At 37.4% G+C, this 18238-nt stretch overlaps 3 protein-coding genes across 3 annotated transcripts; all 3 read right to left on the bottom strand.

The window, feature by feature from the left end:
- Window positions 1-2408: 2408 nt before the first annotated feature.
- On the bottom strand, window positions 2409-4847 carry LOC140795093 (serine carboxypeptidase 1-like). Its single transcript, XM_073147509.1, has 8 exons — window positions 4469-4847; window positions 4076-4183; window positions 3702-3976; window positions 3397-3630; window positions 3173-3285; window positions 2974-3063; window positions 2767-2872; window positions 2409-2655 (listed from the first exon to the last, which is right to left on the bottom strand). The coding sequence occupies exons 1-8, from the start codon at window positions 4845-4847 to the stop codon at window positions 2512-2514; spliced, it is 1449 nt and encodes a 482-aa protein (XP_073003610.1). The 3' UTR covers window positions 2409-2511.
- A 686-nt stretch (window positions 4848-5533) lies between these two features.
- Window positions 5534-8052, bottom strand: LOC140798321 (serine carboxypeptidase 1-like). The gene is made up of 8 exons (XM_073152142.1): window positions 7677-8052; window positions 7390-7497; window positions 7007-7281; window positions 6692-6931; window positions 6465-6574; window positions 6272-6358; window positions 6075-6180; window positions 5534-5848 (listed from the first exon to the last, which is right to left on the bottom strand). Exons 1-8 carry the CDS (start codon window positions 8047-8049, stop codon window positions 5705-5707), a joined length of 1443 nt encoding a protein of 480 aa, XP_073008243.1. The 5' UTR covers window positions 8050-8052; the 3' UTR covers window positions 5534-5704.
- Window positions 8053-8982: 930 nt separating this feature from the next.
- Window positions 8983-11820, bottom strand: LOC140780798 (serine carboxypeptidase 1-like). Its single transcript, XM_073126560.1, has 8 exons — window positions 11321-11820; window positions 10654-10761; window positions 10265-10539; window positions 9946-10191; window positions 9739-9845; window positions 9579-9668; window positions 9390-9495; window positions 8983-9304 (listed from the first exon to the last, which is right to left on the bottom strand). Exons 1-8 carry the CDS (start codon window positions 11694-11696, stop codon window positions 9161-9163), a joined length of 1452 nt encoding a protein of 483 aa, XP_072982661.1. The 5' UTR covers window positions 11697-11820; the 3' UTR covers window positions 8983-9160.
- Between the last annotated feature and the right edge of the window lie 6418 nt (window positions 11821-18238).

Raw genomic sequence — 18238 nt, 5'->3', positions numbered from 1 at the left:
GTCTGGAGATCTACTTTTATATTTTATTTTTAAGCTCGAGAAATTGCCCTTAACGTGATTATACTGCTGTCTTATTATTCTAAGGTGGATGTTATGTTGCAATGAAATTGTATGACTAATGATATATATATGCTTTGGGAGCAAGTCTTCTAAGATTTGCAGCATATATCGCACAATGATACATGATTATCAATTACAATCTATCCGTAAGAATGAACCCAAAAAAAAAAGATTTCACTAAAGCCAAAAGAACGAGAGAGAGTATCTTGATCATAGTCACTCAATTGTAAGTTTATTATCCTCAAATCGAATTTTAAATTAGCCAGCGAGGGCATCAGAATTCAGACAGCAGTTAGAAGCTTCATTCGAGGAACGAAGAGGGTAAGGTCAATGCTCTCTCAGGCTGGTAACTTGGTTACCATCTCTCCAGCTCCCATTACCAATCCTTTGTACTCTAACATATCGGACGATCTGAAAGAGAACAATATATCAATTTATTTCTTCTTAACATTCTATTGTTGATACTCTTATGATCTCGTTACATGTAGAAAAACAACTGCTTAATTATAGGCAGTATCGCATCTGAGATTTCAATTAATCCGGTTCCATCCCTACATGAAGTGTCGAGTAATTAAAGGACATTAGATAGAGCCAAGGAATTAGAATTATTAATCAGATATCTAAATGAACTAAGAGAGTATAAAGAAGTCCCTTGTTTCTTACCTGCAGTGTGCCCATTTTGTACCAGTAACTACATGAAGAGCCTTCCACAACTCAAGATCATTCTGAAAACAAAAGAATCAACCTTCTCAGACCATTAGTAGGCTGAAGTAAATTTAAAACCAAGGTCACTTATATGGTGAAACAAATGAACCAATGAGTATCGGCCTCGGGTGACGCCTCCCTACTCGGAGAAAGATTTAATCCCTTGAAAGATTCCCTCTTCTCTATCCATTCAATCTCTTTCACTTGATGTTTTCCAGTATTGAACTAGTTACCTCCATTGAGCCAGCCACAAGACAAGAGACTTGGTTGATGAGTTCTGAGGGGACTCCACAGAGTAGTAGACCAGTGTCCTTCCATTCTTTGGGTCAACGGTCGAGCGAAATATCATCATCCTTAGGTTGCCCAGGAGAAAATTGCTGTCTGCTAGCATCTAAGTTAGCCCAAGAATAGTATTTCAGAGACCGAGGGGCAGGGGCCACATCAGAATATATCAACCTCTTCAGCTGCTCAGCTTGGTTAGCTTCAGATAACTCGGCCAGTGCCAAGATGCAGCAGGAAATGAGGAACACAAATAAGTATGTAGCTTTCATTTCTTCTTTTCCTATGGAATGGAGTGGAGATGAATTGTTATATATATATATATATAGATAGATAGATAGATAGATAGATAGAGAGGGGGGGAGGAGTAAGGATGGAGCAGTGATAAAATTTCTGTCAGCCGTTTCGTTTGGACTAGAATTACAACCATGCACCGAGTCACTTGCTGCTCCTTTCTTTCAGGTCAATTCTGACAGTAACGAATTTGGCAGAGTACAATTAATGTAGACTAAGAATATAAAGGGTAATATTTGTTTTACATAAAACTGATCTTTTTCTGAAGAAAATGCACTGCCTACTCAGAATGCTTTCCCTTATTGAAGTTGTACTGACTTGATTGTTGTCACCAACAAGCACATTTTAATGGTTATCTTTTCATCTGAGTATTGGTAGCACGCATAAGAGGAAGTTAATGAAGACTCATTATAAGAGCTGTGCTGCATCAACGTTTAATTTCAAATGTACTATGAGACAGAGTATGGATGAATGATCTACTAATTCTTCCTACATTCTGATTTCTGGATAGAGTACGCATAAGAGGGTAAGCATCCACAAAAATAAATGAAATTTTACTCTGTTGATTATAGAATGAATACCTAAAAATATATCATTTCTTAATCTACTGATTCTTAGTTTCTTATAAACATTAGATCAACGACATCAACTTTTGAAGAAACACAAAACTCGAGAGATTGAAAGAATATCAATTTGTTATTAATAAAAGTTTCTAGTCATATCCAAAATTTATGTATTGTGGAGGGCCTACTACTCTGCGCTGACTGGAAGGTCAGAACAGGAAAAAGTTAATTCAAATTTATCACTACAGTTATTCATTCAATATACAAGAATTTTGATTAGTAAAACAAAATTTTTCTAAAATAACAAATTCACTAATTTAAAGGCCTAAATGATGGGATTTGATTGAAAATTCTAAGAGCCTTATTTGTCTGTGGGGTAAAACTTACTGCCTAATATAATTCTTATGAGGTGAGAAAAGTTACAACCAACTCATACAATAGAGTACCGAGGGGCATGACACTCTTATCAATTGCAATCTGGCCACTGAAGCATGAAAAATAAGTACGTTTCGCCAAATCACATGACCAAGAATATGATGAGCATGGTCACTTGATCATAATTTTATTATCCTCAATCCAAAATCTTAACTTAAGTTTCTGAGAGCTAGAATTATACAGCAGGTGGAAGCTTTCCTTGGAGGAATGAAGATATCATGGTCAATGCTCTCTCAGGCTGGTAACTTGGCACAGTATGCCCAGCTCCCCTCACTGTAGCCATCACCAGTCCTTTGTACTCAACAACATATCCTCCAACCTGAAAGAATCAACACTATATCGATTTATTTCTCCTTAACATTCAAAGGATTGATATTAAAGAACCTATAACTATAGTATAAATGAAACATGAATGTATATAATCCACTACCTCATGATTGGAGTACCATGGTCGCCATGAGGTACTAACAGGCAGCTCAAGCTCCCGAATGGCATGCTTTGTAGATGTTATAGGGACTACTCCATCAGTGTCGCCGCTGGAAATCATTTTTATTTTTCCCAACAAAGTTGTCAGTAATTATGAAACAATTCCTAACTGGAATATGGATGTTCTTGCAATTAAATTAATTTGTATTGCCTGTATAACCACACATATAAGCCAGTATTTATCAGCTGCTTAATTATCGGCAACACCGTGTCTGGCCTGTCATCCCATCCTATGCCATCACTGCATTGAGTGCAGATAATTAAAAGACATTAGATAGAGTTAAGAAAATTAGAATTATTAAGAAGATATCTAAATGATTGAGTAAGACAATGCAGACATATTAAATCACCTGCAGAGTTCCCATTTTCCATTATTAGTGATAGCATGAAGAGCCTTCTGCACTGCAGGATCATTCAGATAAGTCTCAACGTAGTTATCAGAGCACGGATCGAAGTCTCCAAACTGATCAAGTTATAATTGGGTTAATAGAACCATATTGAGTGATTTGAAGATTTATTTGCTTCTTGGAGATATTGAACCATTAAGTAGTAGAAGATGTACTTGCTTTCTTACCGCTTTGCTCAATGTTGTTGTACTCTGAGAAGGATTACAAATAGGAGCATAGATGTTGTAACGACTAATACCACCAGTTTCAACTTCGTTTATGGTGCACTGAACACTTGGGATAGAAAAATTGCAGTTCTGGCGGATCTTAGCATGGGTCTCATCAGAGATCAACGCATGAGTCCACATGAACTCACAAGTTTCCTCTATGTTGATTGCACTGTCAACATAAGCATTGCCAATCTAAAGAAGAAACACAAACTATAATTAGTCTGAAATATTTGAGCTGAGAACTCGAGTTTCAATTTACTCACTGCTATGCCACGAAGATTGATCACTGTTTGATTGGTTTTCTTGTTGCGGTCGATGATGAGAGAGGCAAGTTGTGGCACGTAATGGCCGGCATAGCTCTCGCCGGTGATGTAGAAGTCACGGTTCTTGTATTGCGGAAATCTCTCTAACCAGTTGATCAAAAAGATGTATGAATCCTCAGCAGTTCTTCTATCTCCAGGGTCGAGATAATCTTTAGAATCATTCGAATACGAGAACCCAACCCCCGCAGGCGATTCCAAGAACAAGATATTAGCCACTGTCATTGTTAAGAACGAATAGTTTGTATCAGAGCTGATCTATGATCAAACATAAGTACTAATCTTTCTTAGGAGCAATGGAGTGAGCATTTTCTCACCATTATTCCAAGCATAGTTATTTCTATCGAGAGTCTCGCCATCACTATTTACTCTGAAGGGCCCTAGTTCCTCCATGGCTCCATATCCAAGTGACGAGCATCCAGGTCCTGTACATAGAAACGTGATCACGTTTAGCTATTTAACATAGATCTATTGCTTTTGTTAATAGCCTTAGAACCTTTCCTATTTATAATAACTCTCAATCAGAAAGAACCTTCTCATCCATCTCTTTCAGACCAATAATGCACTATCAGATACATATTTCAGTAAGCGGAAAATAACAAGCAGCCTTACTCAAAAGAAAAAAAAACATCATAAATTTTAAACCAGGGTCATTTATATGGTGAAATGAACTAATGACTACATTATGTTCCCAATATCGAACTAGTTACCTCCATTAAGCCACAAGACAAGAGGATTGGTTGCTGAGTTCTGAGGGGACTCCACAAAGTAGTAGAACAGTGCTCTTCCGTGCTTCGGCTCAACGGTCACATAGCCGCCATATTGAGCGAAATTGACACCCTTAGGTTGCCCAGGCAATGCGCTGATCCTATCTTTCTCCATTAGCCCATCTTGAGGGCTCATGTAGACAGGAGATAATTGTTTCATGCTATCATATAAGCTAGCCCAAGAATAGTACTCTAGAGAACGAGGAGCCACATCAGAATTGATCAACCTCCTTAGTTGCTCAGCCTGGTTAGCTTCATATGTCTTGGGCAGTGCCAAGATGCAGCAGGAAATGAGGAACAGAGAGAAGAATGCAGCTTTCATCTCTTCTTCTTTTTAGTGTGGAATGGAGTGGAGACGAATTGCTGTATATGTAGAGAGAAAGGAAGGAGATAGACATAGAGGTGTGAGTGAGGATGCAATAATGATGGGATTTTCTACTGACATTTGGTGAAGCCGTTTCGATTAGAATTACAACCATGCATTATGCCACTTGCTGCTCCTTCATGCTGGTTAATTCTGACAGTAACGGATTTGTCAGAGAGTACAATTAATGTAGATTAAGAATAGATAGGGGTGATATTTGTTTTACATGGAAATAAAGTAGAAATTATCTGCATTTGAAGTTTAAAAAAAAATATCAATACCTATTTGAGTGTTTTCTATTACTGAATGTACTGACTTGATTGGTTGCTACCAATATGCACATTTGATGGTTATGTGCTCATCTTAGTATCAGAAGAAAGCATAAGAGAAGTTCATGAACTCAGAGTTCTGGTGCATCAACATATAATTGTCAAATGTATTACAAGAAAGAGTGAGCAAATAATTGATCTGATTGAAAAATGGAGCTATGAATCATTTGCCACAATTGATCATTTTATTATGACTACCATTAGCAACTAATTAAATAGACTGAGGATTGAGTACCATTGGTGATAGATGTAGAGCCTTTATTGGTCTGCGGAGTCGAAGTCTGAGAATTTTTACTGCTGCCTAATATTGTGGTTATGTGTATTGTTGAATAGTGATAAAAGTTACAGCCAACTCATACTATGGAGTCAGGGCCATGATACTTTATCAATTAAATCTGGCAGCTGAAGCATGAAAATATAAGTACATTTCACAAAATTATGATATTATTGTTATCAATCCAAATTTTAAATTAGCTCGTGAGATCATCAAGCAGCAGGTGGAAGCTTTCCTTGGAGGAATGAAGAGATCATGGTCAGTGCTCTCTCAGGCTGATAACTTGGCACCATATGCCCAGCTCCCCTCACTGTAGCCATTACCAATCCTTTATACTCAACAACATATCCTCCAACCTGAAAGAGTCAACAATCATGTGAAAATTACATTCATATGCACACTCCCTCCTAGACCTGTGTATAAAAGCAAATATCAGTCTATTTCTCCTTAGATAATTGGCAAGGATCGGATCACAAAATGTAAAAGGCAATTCTATGTGGGATTTTTCTTTTTTCCTTATAGAATTGATTTTAAAGAAGCCATAACTATTGCATGAATAAGAGATTGCATATAGTCCAATACCTCATAATTGGAGTACCATGGTCGCCATGAATTACTAACAGGAAGCCCAAGCTTTTGAATGGCATGTCTTGTAGAGGTGACAGGGACTACTGCATCGGTGTCGCCGCTGAAAATTAAATTTTTTGGACTAGCTTGTTATTATCATTCAGCTCCTAACGAGAATATGAATGTTCTTGCAAACCTTTGCTTTGCATTACCTGTATAGCCATACCGATAAGCCAGTGGAAGTCAGTTGTTTAATTATCGGCAGTACTGTCTCTGGTCTGTCAATCCAGTTTAGCAGACTGCAAGAAGTACCAGGTAATTAAAGGACATTAGATTCAATAAATCAGAACTGTTGGTGAGATATCTAAATGAATGAGTAAAAAGTTATAGTCTATTAATTCATACGAGCAGAATTGCCATTTAGTTTTACTAATTGCATGAAGAGCCTTCTGCACCGCAGGATCATTCAGATAAGACTCGACATAGTTATTGGAGCATGGATCGAAGTCACCAAACTGATCAAATTAGAACCAAATCAACAAAACCACATTAGCTGATCAGAGGATTATTTTTGCTTCTTTCATATGTTGAACCATAAGTATCTGGTAATTTACATTTACTTAATTTCTTACTGCTTTGCTCAACGTTTTCATGCTGTTATAAGAATGACAAGTAGGGGCATAGATGTTGTAATCATCAATATTTCCAGTGTCAGCTTCGTTCATAGCATTGTTGCACTCACTATTTGGAGCAGAGAAGTTGCAGTTACTGCGGATTTTATCATAAGTCTCATCGGAGATTAATGCATGACTCCATATGAACTCATAAATTGCCTCTGTGTTGATTAGATTGTCAACGTAGGCATTGCCGATCTAAAGGAGGAGCCAAAATTATCAGCCAGTAATTATGAAACATTTGAGCTAAGAATCTAGTTTCAATTCACTCACCGCAATGCCACGAAGATTGATGACAGTTTGGTTGGTGCTTTTGTTGCGATTAAGGATGAGGGAGGCAAGCTGCGGCACGTAATGGCCGGCATAGCTCTCTCCAGTTATGAAGAAGTCACGGTTCTTGTATTGTGGAAATCTCTCTAACCAGTTGATTAGAAAAGTATATGAATCCTCTGCAGTTCTCGTATCTCCAGACTCAAATTTGTCTTCAGTAATGTTCGTATACGAGAACCCAACACCCGCAGGCGATTCCAAGAACAAGACGTTAGCCACTGTCATTGTTACAACAAAAATTTTGCATCAGGAGGTGGTCTGTGTCTCTCTGCTCGAACACCAAGTAATAATCTTGCTTGGGAGTAGTGCAGTTGGCAGTTTCTCACCATTGCTCCAAGCATAGTTATTTCTACCGAGAGTTTCCCCATCACTATTGACTCTGAAGGGCCCTACTTCCTCCATGGCTCCATATCCTAGTGATGAGCATCCTGGTCCTGTAAATCGGAACATGAACAATTCTACCCATTTAGCATAACTCAAATTGATAACAACTATGCTCACAAAGAGATGGCAACCAACTAGCTATGTAATATTGGCACAACTATTTATATTCATCGTTCAGTTAAATCAAACACGTTCAAAACTAATCATCTTTCTTACAAGAACTAGTTACCTCCATTAAGCCACAAGACAAGAGGCTTGGTTGATGAGTTCTGAGACTCCACAAAGTAGTAGAACAATGACCTTCCCTTCTTCGGGTCGATGGTCACGTATCCGCCATATTGAGCGAAATCGACATCCTTGGGTTGCCCGGGCAATGCACTGATCCTATCTTTCTCCATTAGCCCATCTTGGGGGCCTATGTAAACAGGAGAAAAATGCAGTCCGTTGGCATCTAAGTTAGCCCAAGTGTAAGATTCCAGAGGCACTGGAGCCACGCCAGACTTGATCAACCTCTGTAGCTGTTCAGCCTGGTTAGCGTATGTGTTTGGCAATGCTAAGAGACAGCAGGAAATGACGAGCAAAGAGATGTATGTAGTCCTCATCTCTTCTCTTACAATGGAATGGAGATGAATTAGATATATATATATATATATATATATATATATATATAGACAGATAGAGAAAGACATAGACTTGTGATCGAGGATGGATTGCTTTTCTCCTACATTGGTGAAGGCGCCTTGATTGGAAGGCCAACGATGCACCGGGCCACTTGGTGATCTCCCTTGCCAGTTAATTCTGACTGTAACGGATTTGTCAGGGAGTATAACTAATGCTGGATATAGACAAAGAATATTGATGGGAGATGTGGGCTAGGGGATGATTCCAAGCTCGGAAAAGATGGTACCTTCAACGACCTTAGAATAATAAAAAAATCACAACCTACTTAAAAGCTTCGCTTATTGAGAGCTGTATTCGATTCTTGTTGCAAATATTCTACGGCGCATCAATGTTTAGTAGGGAATTCATACATCTTACCGCCTAAGAAAAGAACCATATGAGCTCAAATCATGCGTATGGATTAGTATGATATATCGACTGAGCTACACCGATGAATTTACCACCATACAAGTTGAGTATATAGATAGAGAATATGTACATGTCAAGCATGTCAAGAAGTTAATTGTGATTTCCAGAGCTATGCTGCAAGTACCAAATGCATCTTAGTTTCCATCACAGATGAGTAGGGAGTTAAGATGAGGCATTGATCACATAGCTGTGTTAGAGTTTTTGTTCTCGTATACAGGGTAAGATATAAAAGTCTTTTTTTTTTTCTTTTGCTTCTACAGAGCATGAAAACTCTTGTCTCCACTATCTTCTTTTAGATAAGCTTCATACATTTTACTATCGTAAGTAGTCTCGAGAAAAAACAACTGCACACCAAGAAAATTTCACTTCACATATTTGTGATCTGCATCCACTGTCAATGCTTGCTTCTGTAATCCTTCAAACCATAACAGATTTGATACATATAATAGTAGAAGGAATCATAACTTTGTAGTTAATCACCATCTTAAACAATATATTTTCTTCATAAGAAATTGCCACCTAATTGCAGTTCTAACTAAATATAATCAGAACATTTTCCTTGAGGGAAAAATTACAGTCCTAAATAACCTAACAAGCTGAAGAAGTTTAACATGTATGATGTACTTAATAAGTTGGTGGAAGGTTTCCTCGAAGGAAGGAATAGAACATGATTAACGATCTCGCCGGTTGGTATGACGGAACCATGTGCCCGGCATCCCTGACCGTCACCAGTGTTAGTCCATCATATTCAACAACATAGCCTCCAACCTGTAACCATTAATTGCCATAGAAGATTCAAAACTGCTATAATGATTAATTCAGATAAGGTACAGAATTCTCTCTGTATTATTACCTCAAATTGGTAGTGCCACGGGTGCCATGGATGCCTAATACTCAGACCAAGATCATGGACAGCATACCTTGTAGCTGTTATTGGCACCACATCATCTACATCACCACTGAAAAGTTTTTCCTTTAAGTTAGATTTAGCAATTCTTTTCTTGATATGTGAACTAAGATCAACTCTATATGCAGACATTACCTATACAACCACACTCTTAATCCGCTAGCTATTAGTTGCTTAATGATGGGCAGTGTGGTCACAGGTTCATCAATCCAGTCGATCTGATCGCTGAATTAAATTAAGAATCAAGAGTAAGACTGGAGTAAAATTTAGAACTGAAAATATAAGTAGCTCTTACCTGCAGGTTTGCCAATTTGTCGGTTTAGCGTGAAAAGCTTTTTGCACTGTAGGATCATTCAGATAATCCGTAACATAGAAATCAGAGCAGGGATCATAACCGGCTATCTATAAAGGTTAGAAAAGCTTAGTTTCTTTAGGATAAGCTACTTTGAATGGTTGCCACTGTAGAGGTATTACTTCATTCTATTAGTACATGATCCTTTACCTGGCTATTGGACCCAACTGAACCATTTAAGTACTGAAAGCAAACTGGAGCATAAATGTTGTAGAGATCGATTTGTCCAACATCAATGGTATCCAGAACATCAGAACACTTTTTTGTTATATTGGCAGAAAAATTGCATTCTCTGAGAATTTCGCCATATGCCTCATCAGAGATTATCGCATGATTCCACAAGAACTCAAAAGTTGCTTTGTCGTTCGATGGGCCATCAACAAAAGCATTGCCAACCTGAAATAAGAAAAAGCTGCATTAGCTGAATTCAAGTGCATTGGCCAAGAGTGCATAAATTAGCTTCACCTACAGCTATGCCCTTAAGATTGATGACAGTTCTGTTTCTGATCATGTTGTCATGAAGGATAGTAGCAGCAAGCTCTGGAACATAGTGGCCACTATAGCTCTCTCCAGTAATGTAAAAATCGCGGTCCTTGTACTGCGGAAATCTCTCAAGCCAATTGACCAGAAAAGTATACGCATCGCGAGCAGTTTGCCTATCTCCACTCTTTGAATAATCAGAAGTAGTGTTTGAGTATGAGAATCCAACACCAGCGGGCGATTCCAAGAAGAGCATATTAGCCACTGTCAATTGTTACAAATGCGAGTTATGTTAGAAAACTGAAACAGAGTGTAAGACACTCCCTTTCTAAGTTATGAAGGTGCAAAGTGAACTTTTATTTATAGCAGCACCCTCACCATTGCTCCAGGCATGTTTGTTTTTATGGAGAGTTTTCCGGTCACTATTTATTCGGAAGGGGCCTAATTCCTGCATTGCTCCATATCCTAGAGATGAGCATCCTGGTCCTGTAGATACCAACATGAAAAAATAAATAAAAGAATCCAATTGTAAATATAGGTAGATAGATGTTGATGGAAGCAATGGGTATAACAACTGTGAACAATGACACCAAACAATCCTATTGCTGCGTTGGCTGAAGGATTTAGACAATATCGATCTTTAATTAATTAAGACTGATATGAAAGGAGAACTAATAAGAAAAGGAACCACTGTAATCATCATCAGTAAAGAAGAGCAATTATACAATTTGTTGCTCATAATTGGATACAAACAAAGTGCAGTAGGCCCACGCAAAGATTCCATGAACAATATGTTTGTGAGAAACAGTATCATGAAACATATGGCGCTCTGTGCTGGAGATTAACTGATTTATGTTTAAATGAAACGGAGCTGCGGCCTTTTATCAGAAAAGAAGAAAAGGAAAAGAAACATATGGTGTAGGCAAACAAATGACTGCAGATACGTTGAAAGAATTATACTTCGAACATTGAACAGATAATAGTTAAGCGATATGAAATCATTATAACTTTAAGGCGTGAAGGAAAATAAAATCGGATCATTTACCTCCATTAAGCCACAAAACAAGAGGCTTGGTCGATGAGTTGTAAGCAGACTCTACAAAGTAATAGAAAAGTGCCTTTCCACGCTTCTCATCTACAGTCACGTAGCCGCCGTATTGATTAAAATTTACATCTTTGGGCTGGCCAGGCAATGCTTCAATCCTATCTGCTTCCATTGACCCATCTTGATGGATAACGCCGCCGGGCGTTATAACCTCATCGGAATCCAATTCAGCCCATGAATTAGATCTATGAAACCATGAAGACCTCGTAGATTTGATGAACTTCCTAAGTTGGTCAGCTTGGTTGGCTTGGTTGGTGATGGGCAATGCAAACAGAGTAATGGAGATGAGAAGCAAAGAGAAGTAAGCAGTCCTCATATTGGACTTATGTATGCTATGGAAAATAAATGGGAGATGCGAGTTGTACAAATATATATATAGTCTCAGGATAAGCAATTTAAATAAAGTAAATCGAAAGCCTGTTAAATAGAGTTCTAACAGAATTCATGATCTAATCTTTTGTAGAAAAAAAAACTACACTAGATAAATAAGAGTGTTTGTGGGCATAGTATTATCTCCTTAACAAGTAATGTTAGGCCCTTAAACACTTTATAAATATTCTATAAGTAAGATGATGTGGCATCATCTTGTTCATCAATTACTTCCCTCAATCTAACGGTCATCACTATGAATAGAAAAAATAACGCCGCGTCAAAACTATTTGTCGAGTGTTTGTGACTTCGATTGATCTATAGTCCGGATAAAACAAATCTAAGTTGATCAAACCTAGGAAATTTTAAAAGATTGACTTAGATCTTCTCAAACATCAATAACAAGTACCTATCAATCTGAGTTCTTACTTCTTGATAAAACTTGCGTATCAAAGGCGGAGACATGAGACATGCGACTGAGATAGAGATGGGGGTGGAAATTCTAAACTTAGTTGTTTCTTTCACGGCTGTCCGTGAGGCTTTAATCCTCTGCAGTAAGCAACCTACTAAATAATCCCCCTACAAACACTTATTCCGGATCTCTTATTGCCAATAAAATTTTCCTGGATTTGTGATCAAATATTCTATATAAGTGTTTGCGGAAAACAAACTCAAGTGCTCTATCAGGTTTCCTTTATCTTTAAGGTATAATATATGAATCTGTAGCAAAACATTGCTGATAGCAATATGTAACCCAACTCCCTAATAATTATTTGCATCAGGAAGAAAGGTATGAAAAAGAATGATTGAGATGTGCTTTTGTCTGTCAAAGATTCTGTCTGGGAAAGAAAAGGCTTCCAAAGTTGGTCAACATCCCTCATTATTCAAGTCATTCATGTCAATTGTTTCGCATTCATTCAACTAGTGGTAGAACGAAGTATAACCCACGCACACGCCAAGGATATATACGTATGTACATCCTTTTTCTTTGGAGAAGAATGCTTCTGCCTAATACGTAGGTATATGCTTGTAAATGTGTATCAGTTTGGATTGTATATTAAGAAGGATAATTGCGATATTTTCTTTATAATTGCTTGTCTTAATACCAAGGATTCAGTTTCTTTAAAAGGGAGCATGGAATCTCTATAAGAACGCGACACCATGTCTCACATAATTGTTTATTATAATAAAAATATGAAATATAAAGGAATAAATAAGTAATCACAAACACAAAAAATATTTATATAGAAAAACTCTAAATCTAAGTAAAAAGTCTATATATCAAAACTCAAATCAAATCAATTATTATAAATTGTAATAGTTTATAAGAATAGATTATAGATCACTCGTCTATAACAATCTTATTCGCTAGAATTTATGATTCGTGTATCTTGTGATTAGATATCAATCTCAATCTCTTAAATTATTACAATCATCTGTAACACTGAAGATTTAGTTTTTTAATATCTCACTATAGTGAATAGTTAGAATTTTTGAGTTTAAATATCTTTTTACGAGGTTAGAACCACTTCCAAAATATGTCTCTCTTTTAAAAAAAATTATTAAATATTTTTATAACTTATGTATATGCTCATTAACAAAATTTATACTCATTACACAAATAAAATTTAAGTACAAATAAAATCTTATAATCTCCCTTGTTAACAACATTAAATATATTTCAAGTACGCTCTTCATTTTTTGACTATTTTTATTAATATTATTTTTAAATATAAAATTTTCAAAATTAATATCACTTCTACTATTTAGAGATCTAAGTTTGATCACTTCAACAAAAAAAAAAAAAAAAAAAAAGAATCTCACTTCTAATCATATGCCAACTCATTCATCATTCATTTCTGTTATGCCATCATCTTCTCCGTCTGTCTTTTCCCCTTCTCTTACTTTCCTCCATCCCACCCAATCATAACCGTATCTTTCTCTCCCATCTCACCCACCCCACCCACCTCTTTCTCTCCTCTGTTCTCCTCTCCCCGTCCCCTCCAAAATAACACCCAGGTGTCTCCCGTTCTAATCTTATGACAACCATCGTCATCGTAAGACGAGCGGCGACGTGAGACAATGGAAGAGGAAGGGCGGCGCCGGTCAGGTCAAGTGTGACGACCGGTGCGGTGGAGGAAGAAGGGAGAGAGATATGTGGAGTGGGGGAGGATGGCAGGAGAAGAAGAGAGTTGGGCGGGATTGACAGAGTGCGGTTTTTGTTGGGTGAGACACAGAGAATTGAGTAATTTTAGTCGAGTGAGAATGGAGAGGGGCGGGGGGAAAGACGATGAATATAGAAATAGAAAACCTATTTCTATAAATAGTTTGAATGTGCTATTAATTTTTTTTTTTAAAAATTACTAACTGATGTTAGATTTTAAAAACAGTCTCCCTTCTGCTCTATAAATAATTAACTTTCTTTTTCGTTTTGATAGATCAATGCTGGAGTTAAAAAAAAAAATGTAATCTCTTTGTTTGTAAATTACAAGAGAAAAATCACCGAGACTATTCAGAAGAGCTCATGTGGTTTTAGACATCCAATCTCTAAATAAAAAGGTTTCGATCGGTGAGCCTCACCTAGTCACCTAGCATTTTAAGTCTTCTCTATCGCGTGGATGGCTTTCTTGGACCCTTGGCCCGGTTGAATAACGGGCTTGAATCCCAAGCCCAATGCTGAGGATAATAGTCAAGTTTCCATTAATGACAGACAAGAGACAATTCTATTCAGAATTCGCTTGTGCAACTATAGCATCAATAAGAGATGAACATATCGATTTCGATGCATTAATTACCTTATCCATAGATCTATCTACATCTCAACATGATCTTTAACAGCAGTGCTAATGCTCAAACCAAGAAACAAAGACATAATTGATTCGAATCTTCGGGCAATATCACATATCAAGCAAGCTAATGCCCCACCTACAAAAGCAGCAGCAGGTAGAAGAGCTCCAGGATCCTATGAACCAGCAAAACAAAATGGAGCATGATCAGATGCTTCTCCTTTGGCAGCACCAAAGATACCAACCACCAAAAAGGTGAAAAGTGATCTCTCTTTTGCAATGCCACTTCCCAATGTTTCAAAGGTCAATAATTCTCACTCACTTCAGTTTTACATCGTCAATTGAATCGATCCAAAATGCAAACTCGGCACGCGCGAGCCGAGCCGGAGGAGGAAAAAGAAAGATGTCGTAACGCAACCAATCAGTACACGAGTCGAGTCCATCACTAATCTCATAGAAACTACATCCAAACAAACAGAGGACTCGAATCACAAACGACAAGGAACAAGTGAGAACTGTTAACATCACGTGATGGACAATCTCGCACCGTACGATTAAGACGTCTAATGTCTCTCCGCTGTGCTGTCCTCCAATGTTGGAGGATAACGTTTGCGGAGTTTTTCTTTTCTTTTGTACCAATGTAATTTTACTAATCAAATAATGTATCTAAATGAGTGAGTTTTTAATCCAGATGTGAAGTAGAAGTCGTCTGCTCATGTGAATAGACTTATAAAAAAATCACTCATTTAGAGCAATCTTTGGTGTGTGGGCCTCAAAAACTCGAGAGAGAGAGAGAGAGAGAGAGAGAGAGAGAGAGAGAGAGGGGCAAAAGTTTTTCATTTGTCTGGGGGGTCGATATAGCTTTTGAAATGACAGGCTAAAGAAGAGAAAAATGGACGTCTTTGGGCCCTTTGCACATGACTGCTTTGCTTTGGATGTGAGCATAGTATCAGATAACAAGCTTCTGTGGGCCAAACTCTATTAATCTTCTTCCTCTTTTTTTTTGTTTGGAATCAGGCTGGGAAAGGGGCAATTGTATTGTGGCAGAAGCCTCGGTGTGCACATTGGAGAGTTCTACCGAGTATGGTTATGGAGGATGTTGGACCTGGCATCGTTTGTCTTTAACTCTCTCATTTATGCCAGCGTGCCAAGAGTAGCGTTGAAAATTGAACTAAATAGTACACTAAAACAAAACAAAACAAGGACGATATAGCTGATTGAAATCGAAGATCTCGAGGCTATGTCCTTTTTGCTATTATGCATGTGTTTACTGTGGTATCTTTACTTTTAATTTTTTTTCTTTTTTCCATCTGCCACCACTAATTTAACTAACTTTTGTCAGCTTATTATTGATAAACAGTATACCCTTCTGGGACCAAATAGGGAACAAATTTTCTTAGGTCTCAATTTTTTTACTCCATGTCATTCCCATAGCGTCATCATATTTGGTTCCAAGATAGCTTGACTAAGAACACTATGCACAGGTAGCTAGCAAATAATGTTGGTGGTTATGTAGGCTTCTTGAGATTCCATGATTTTTTAATTCCAGAGTAGTCTAATGAATTTTGCTAGACAGCTGCCAAATTGCTAATCAAAACAATTAAGGAGGTAAAATTTCATAAAAATTAGTCTCGCTAACAAAAGGTATGTCCCTGAGTTTCTAAAGTGACAAACCAAGTCAAAGTATCATATATAAAGTTAAGCCTCTTCTCATTTAAGTACCATTATTGTAACATTACCCTTAATGCTTCAAAGATGGTTTAGTAAATTATTAGTTTCATCACATTTAGTGCACACAAAGGACAAACTGTTTCTTTCCCATAAGTCCCTAGTGAATTGCTTTTCTTATCATGAGTGCAATTGTTATGGACTAACAACCCTTCATATTGTTAAATGATACTAAAAAGGCCTATCTTTGTATTAGGCAATACAATTAGCCAGGTTGTAAGCAGTGGGACATAATTATTTTGGCATCCATCCATTTCCCTCACCTTTCTCTCTCTGTTGTTTTAGCTAGTGGGGAATAATTACTCCTATGACCATCAATATAAAAGATGGCATTGTCTGGTGTAAACTGACAGTACTTCTCTAAACTAATTACATTCAACACAGTTCAATCACATGCAAAAGCATATAAAATCTGCAATGTACTCTTCACTAATTAAGAGTATATAAGCTGCAGCTAACCGCGTAAAAATTTCCAACCTATGCTGGTTTAGAATTCAAAATTCCATGTATCATATAATATATGTCCTGCGGAAAGCTTTTCCAATGGAAACCGATATATATATATATATATATATATATATATATATATATATGTATGTATATATAACGCTAGTAGACAGAAATGATGCTCTAAGCTAAGTTTCTTCATTGGTTCAAGTGGGGGAGGAGGTTACTATATCTAGAGACGTGGTAAGGCATTGGAGTATTCGTGCATAGTTAAAAGACTCGTACTTGTACTCTAATCTCGTTATAGAAATATTCCTCTGGTGAAGAAGAAGTCGGGAGAAGCTTGTTGTCCTTTCCTGCCTTGCCAAGACAAGCACAATAACTCAACCTAATTACTGTGATTAGTAAGACAAATCGTCATATGATAACCACTAATCCCTCCAATCATCTGACGCCAACGTGGCAGGATTGCAAATGTATGCACTGACTAACCTCTGTGAGGACTGTGACTCATTAGTACAAGGACGGAGAGAGAGAGACTAGAGAACTCGTACATGTACGTTTGAGTTGTAAAATGGAAAAAATGTTTTAAGTTCTTTGAGAGTAGAGAATTAGTACATGAATGTTTGAGTTTTTTGTTTTTTAGCTGTCCGAAACAGCTAAATCTTGGACGTCCAAAGAAGAAGAGAACTGTATGAAATTGTTGGGAGCCACGTGTACTTAAGTATCTGCAATAGATCCATAATCCACAGGGCTTAATAAGGTATTAAGGGGCCCATAAACAAAGACTTGCTCTGCCATTAATTACGCGAATAAATTCTCACGATGCGCAGAGAATTTATGATGGAATAATAACCGACCAAGAATTAATAATATAACTATTTATGGTTCACGTATTATAAAGTATGGTGACGGATACGGTCATGTCACGTGGATACAAGCAGGATCTCGAGTTTGTTAGCTGGACGGGAAAGCGAGTCGAGATTATACGTGTCTACGATCGGCCATGCACATGCGCGTGCGAGCTAAATCCCGCTTTTCCTGGCTCCGGCGGTGACCGCACCCCAAACTAAATTATTATTATTTTCAGACGAGAAAAAAAAGAAGCTAACTAACAAATATTTAATATTTTTTTCGGAGTAATACATGAGTATAATTTAAATCAAATTTAGCGAGAATTATTATTATTATTATTTTATATTAAATGAAAATTTCAAACAAAGATGATAAATTATATAGTCTCCGGCCTTCAGCTTAGCTTCCAATTAATGGCTGGCTTTTTGAAAAAAGTTTGGCAAGTGGCAGGGGACTCTCTTACCATAACTTAGCAAAGGATTTCACGTGGTGTTGGGTTGGTGTGGCCCAGCATTTGATGACCAAAACGCCTATTAAGATGAAAATTTTACAGAGGGCAAGGCCTCTTTATCCACGTGCTCTGGCATCCAGGAGATTTCTATGTTAGCCTTCTTTGCTCAGCCTATCTAGATGCATTGGCATATATCAGTCAACCCCCAATTAATGTTTCCAG

This window comes from Typha latifolia, chromosome 1, assembly GCF_019914945.1.
Source record: "Typha latifolia isolate L0001 chromosome 1, TyphaL0001v2, whole genome shotgun sequence".
Lineage (NCBI taxonomy): Eukaryota > Viridiplantae > Streptophyta > Magnoliopsida > Poales > Typhaceae > Typha > Typha latifolia.
The sequence above is the reverse complement of the archived record's forward strand: the minus strand, read 5'-3'. Positions and strand labels throughout refer to the sequence as shown.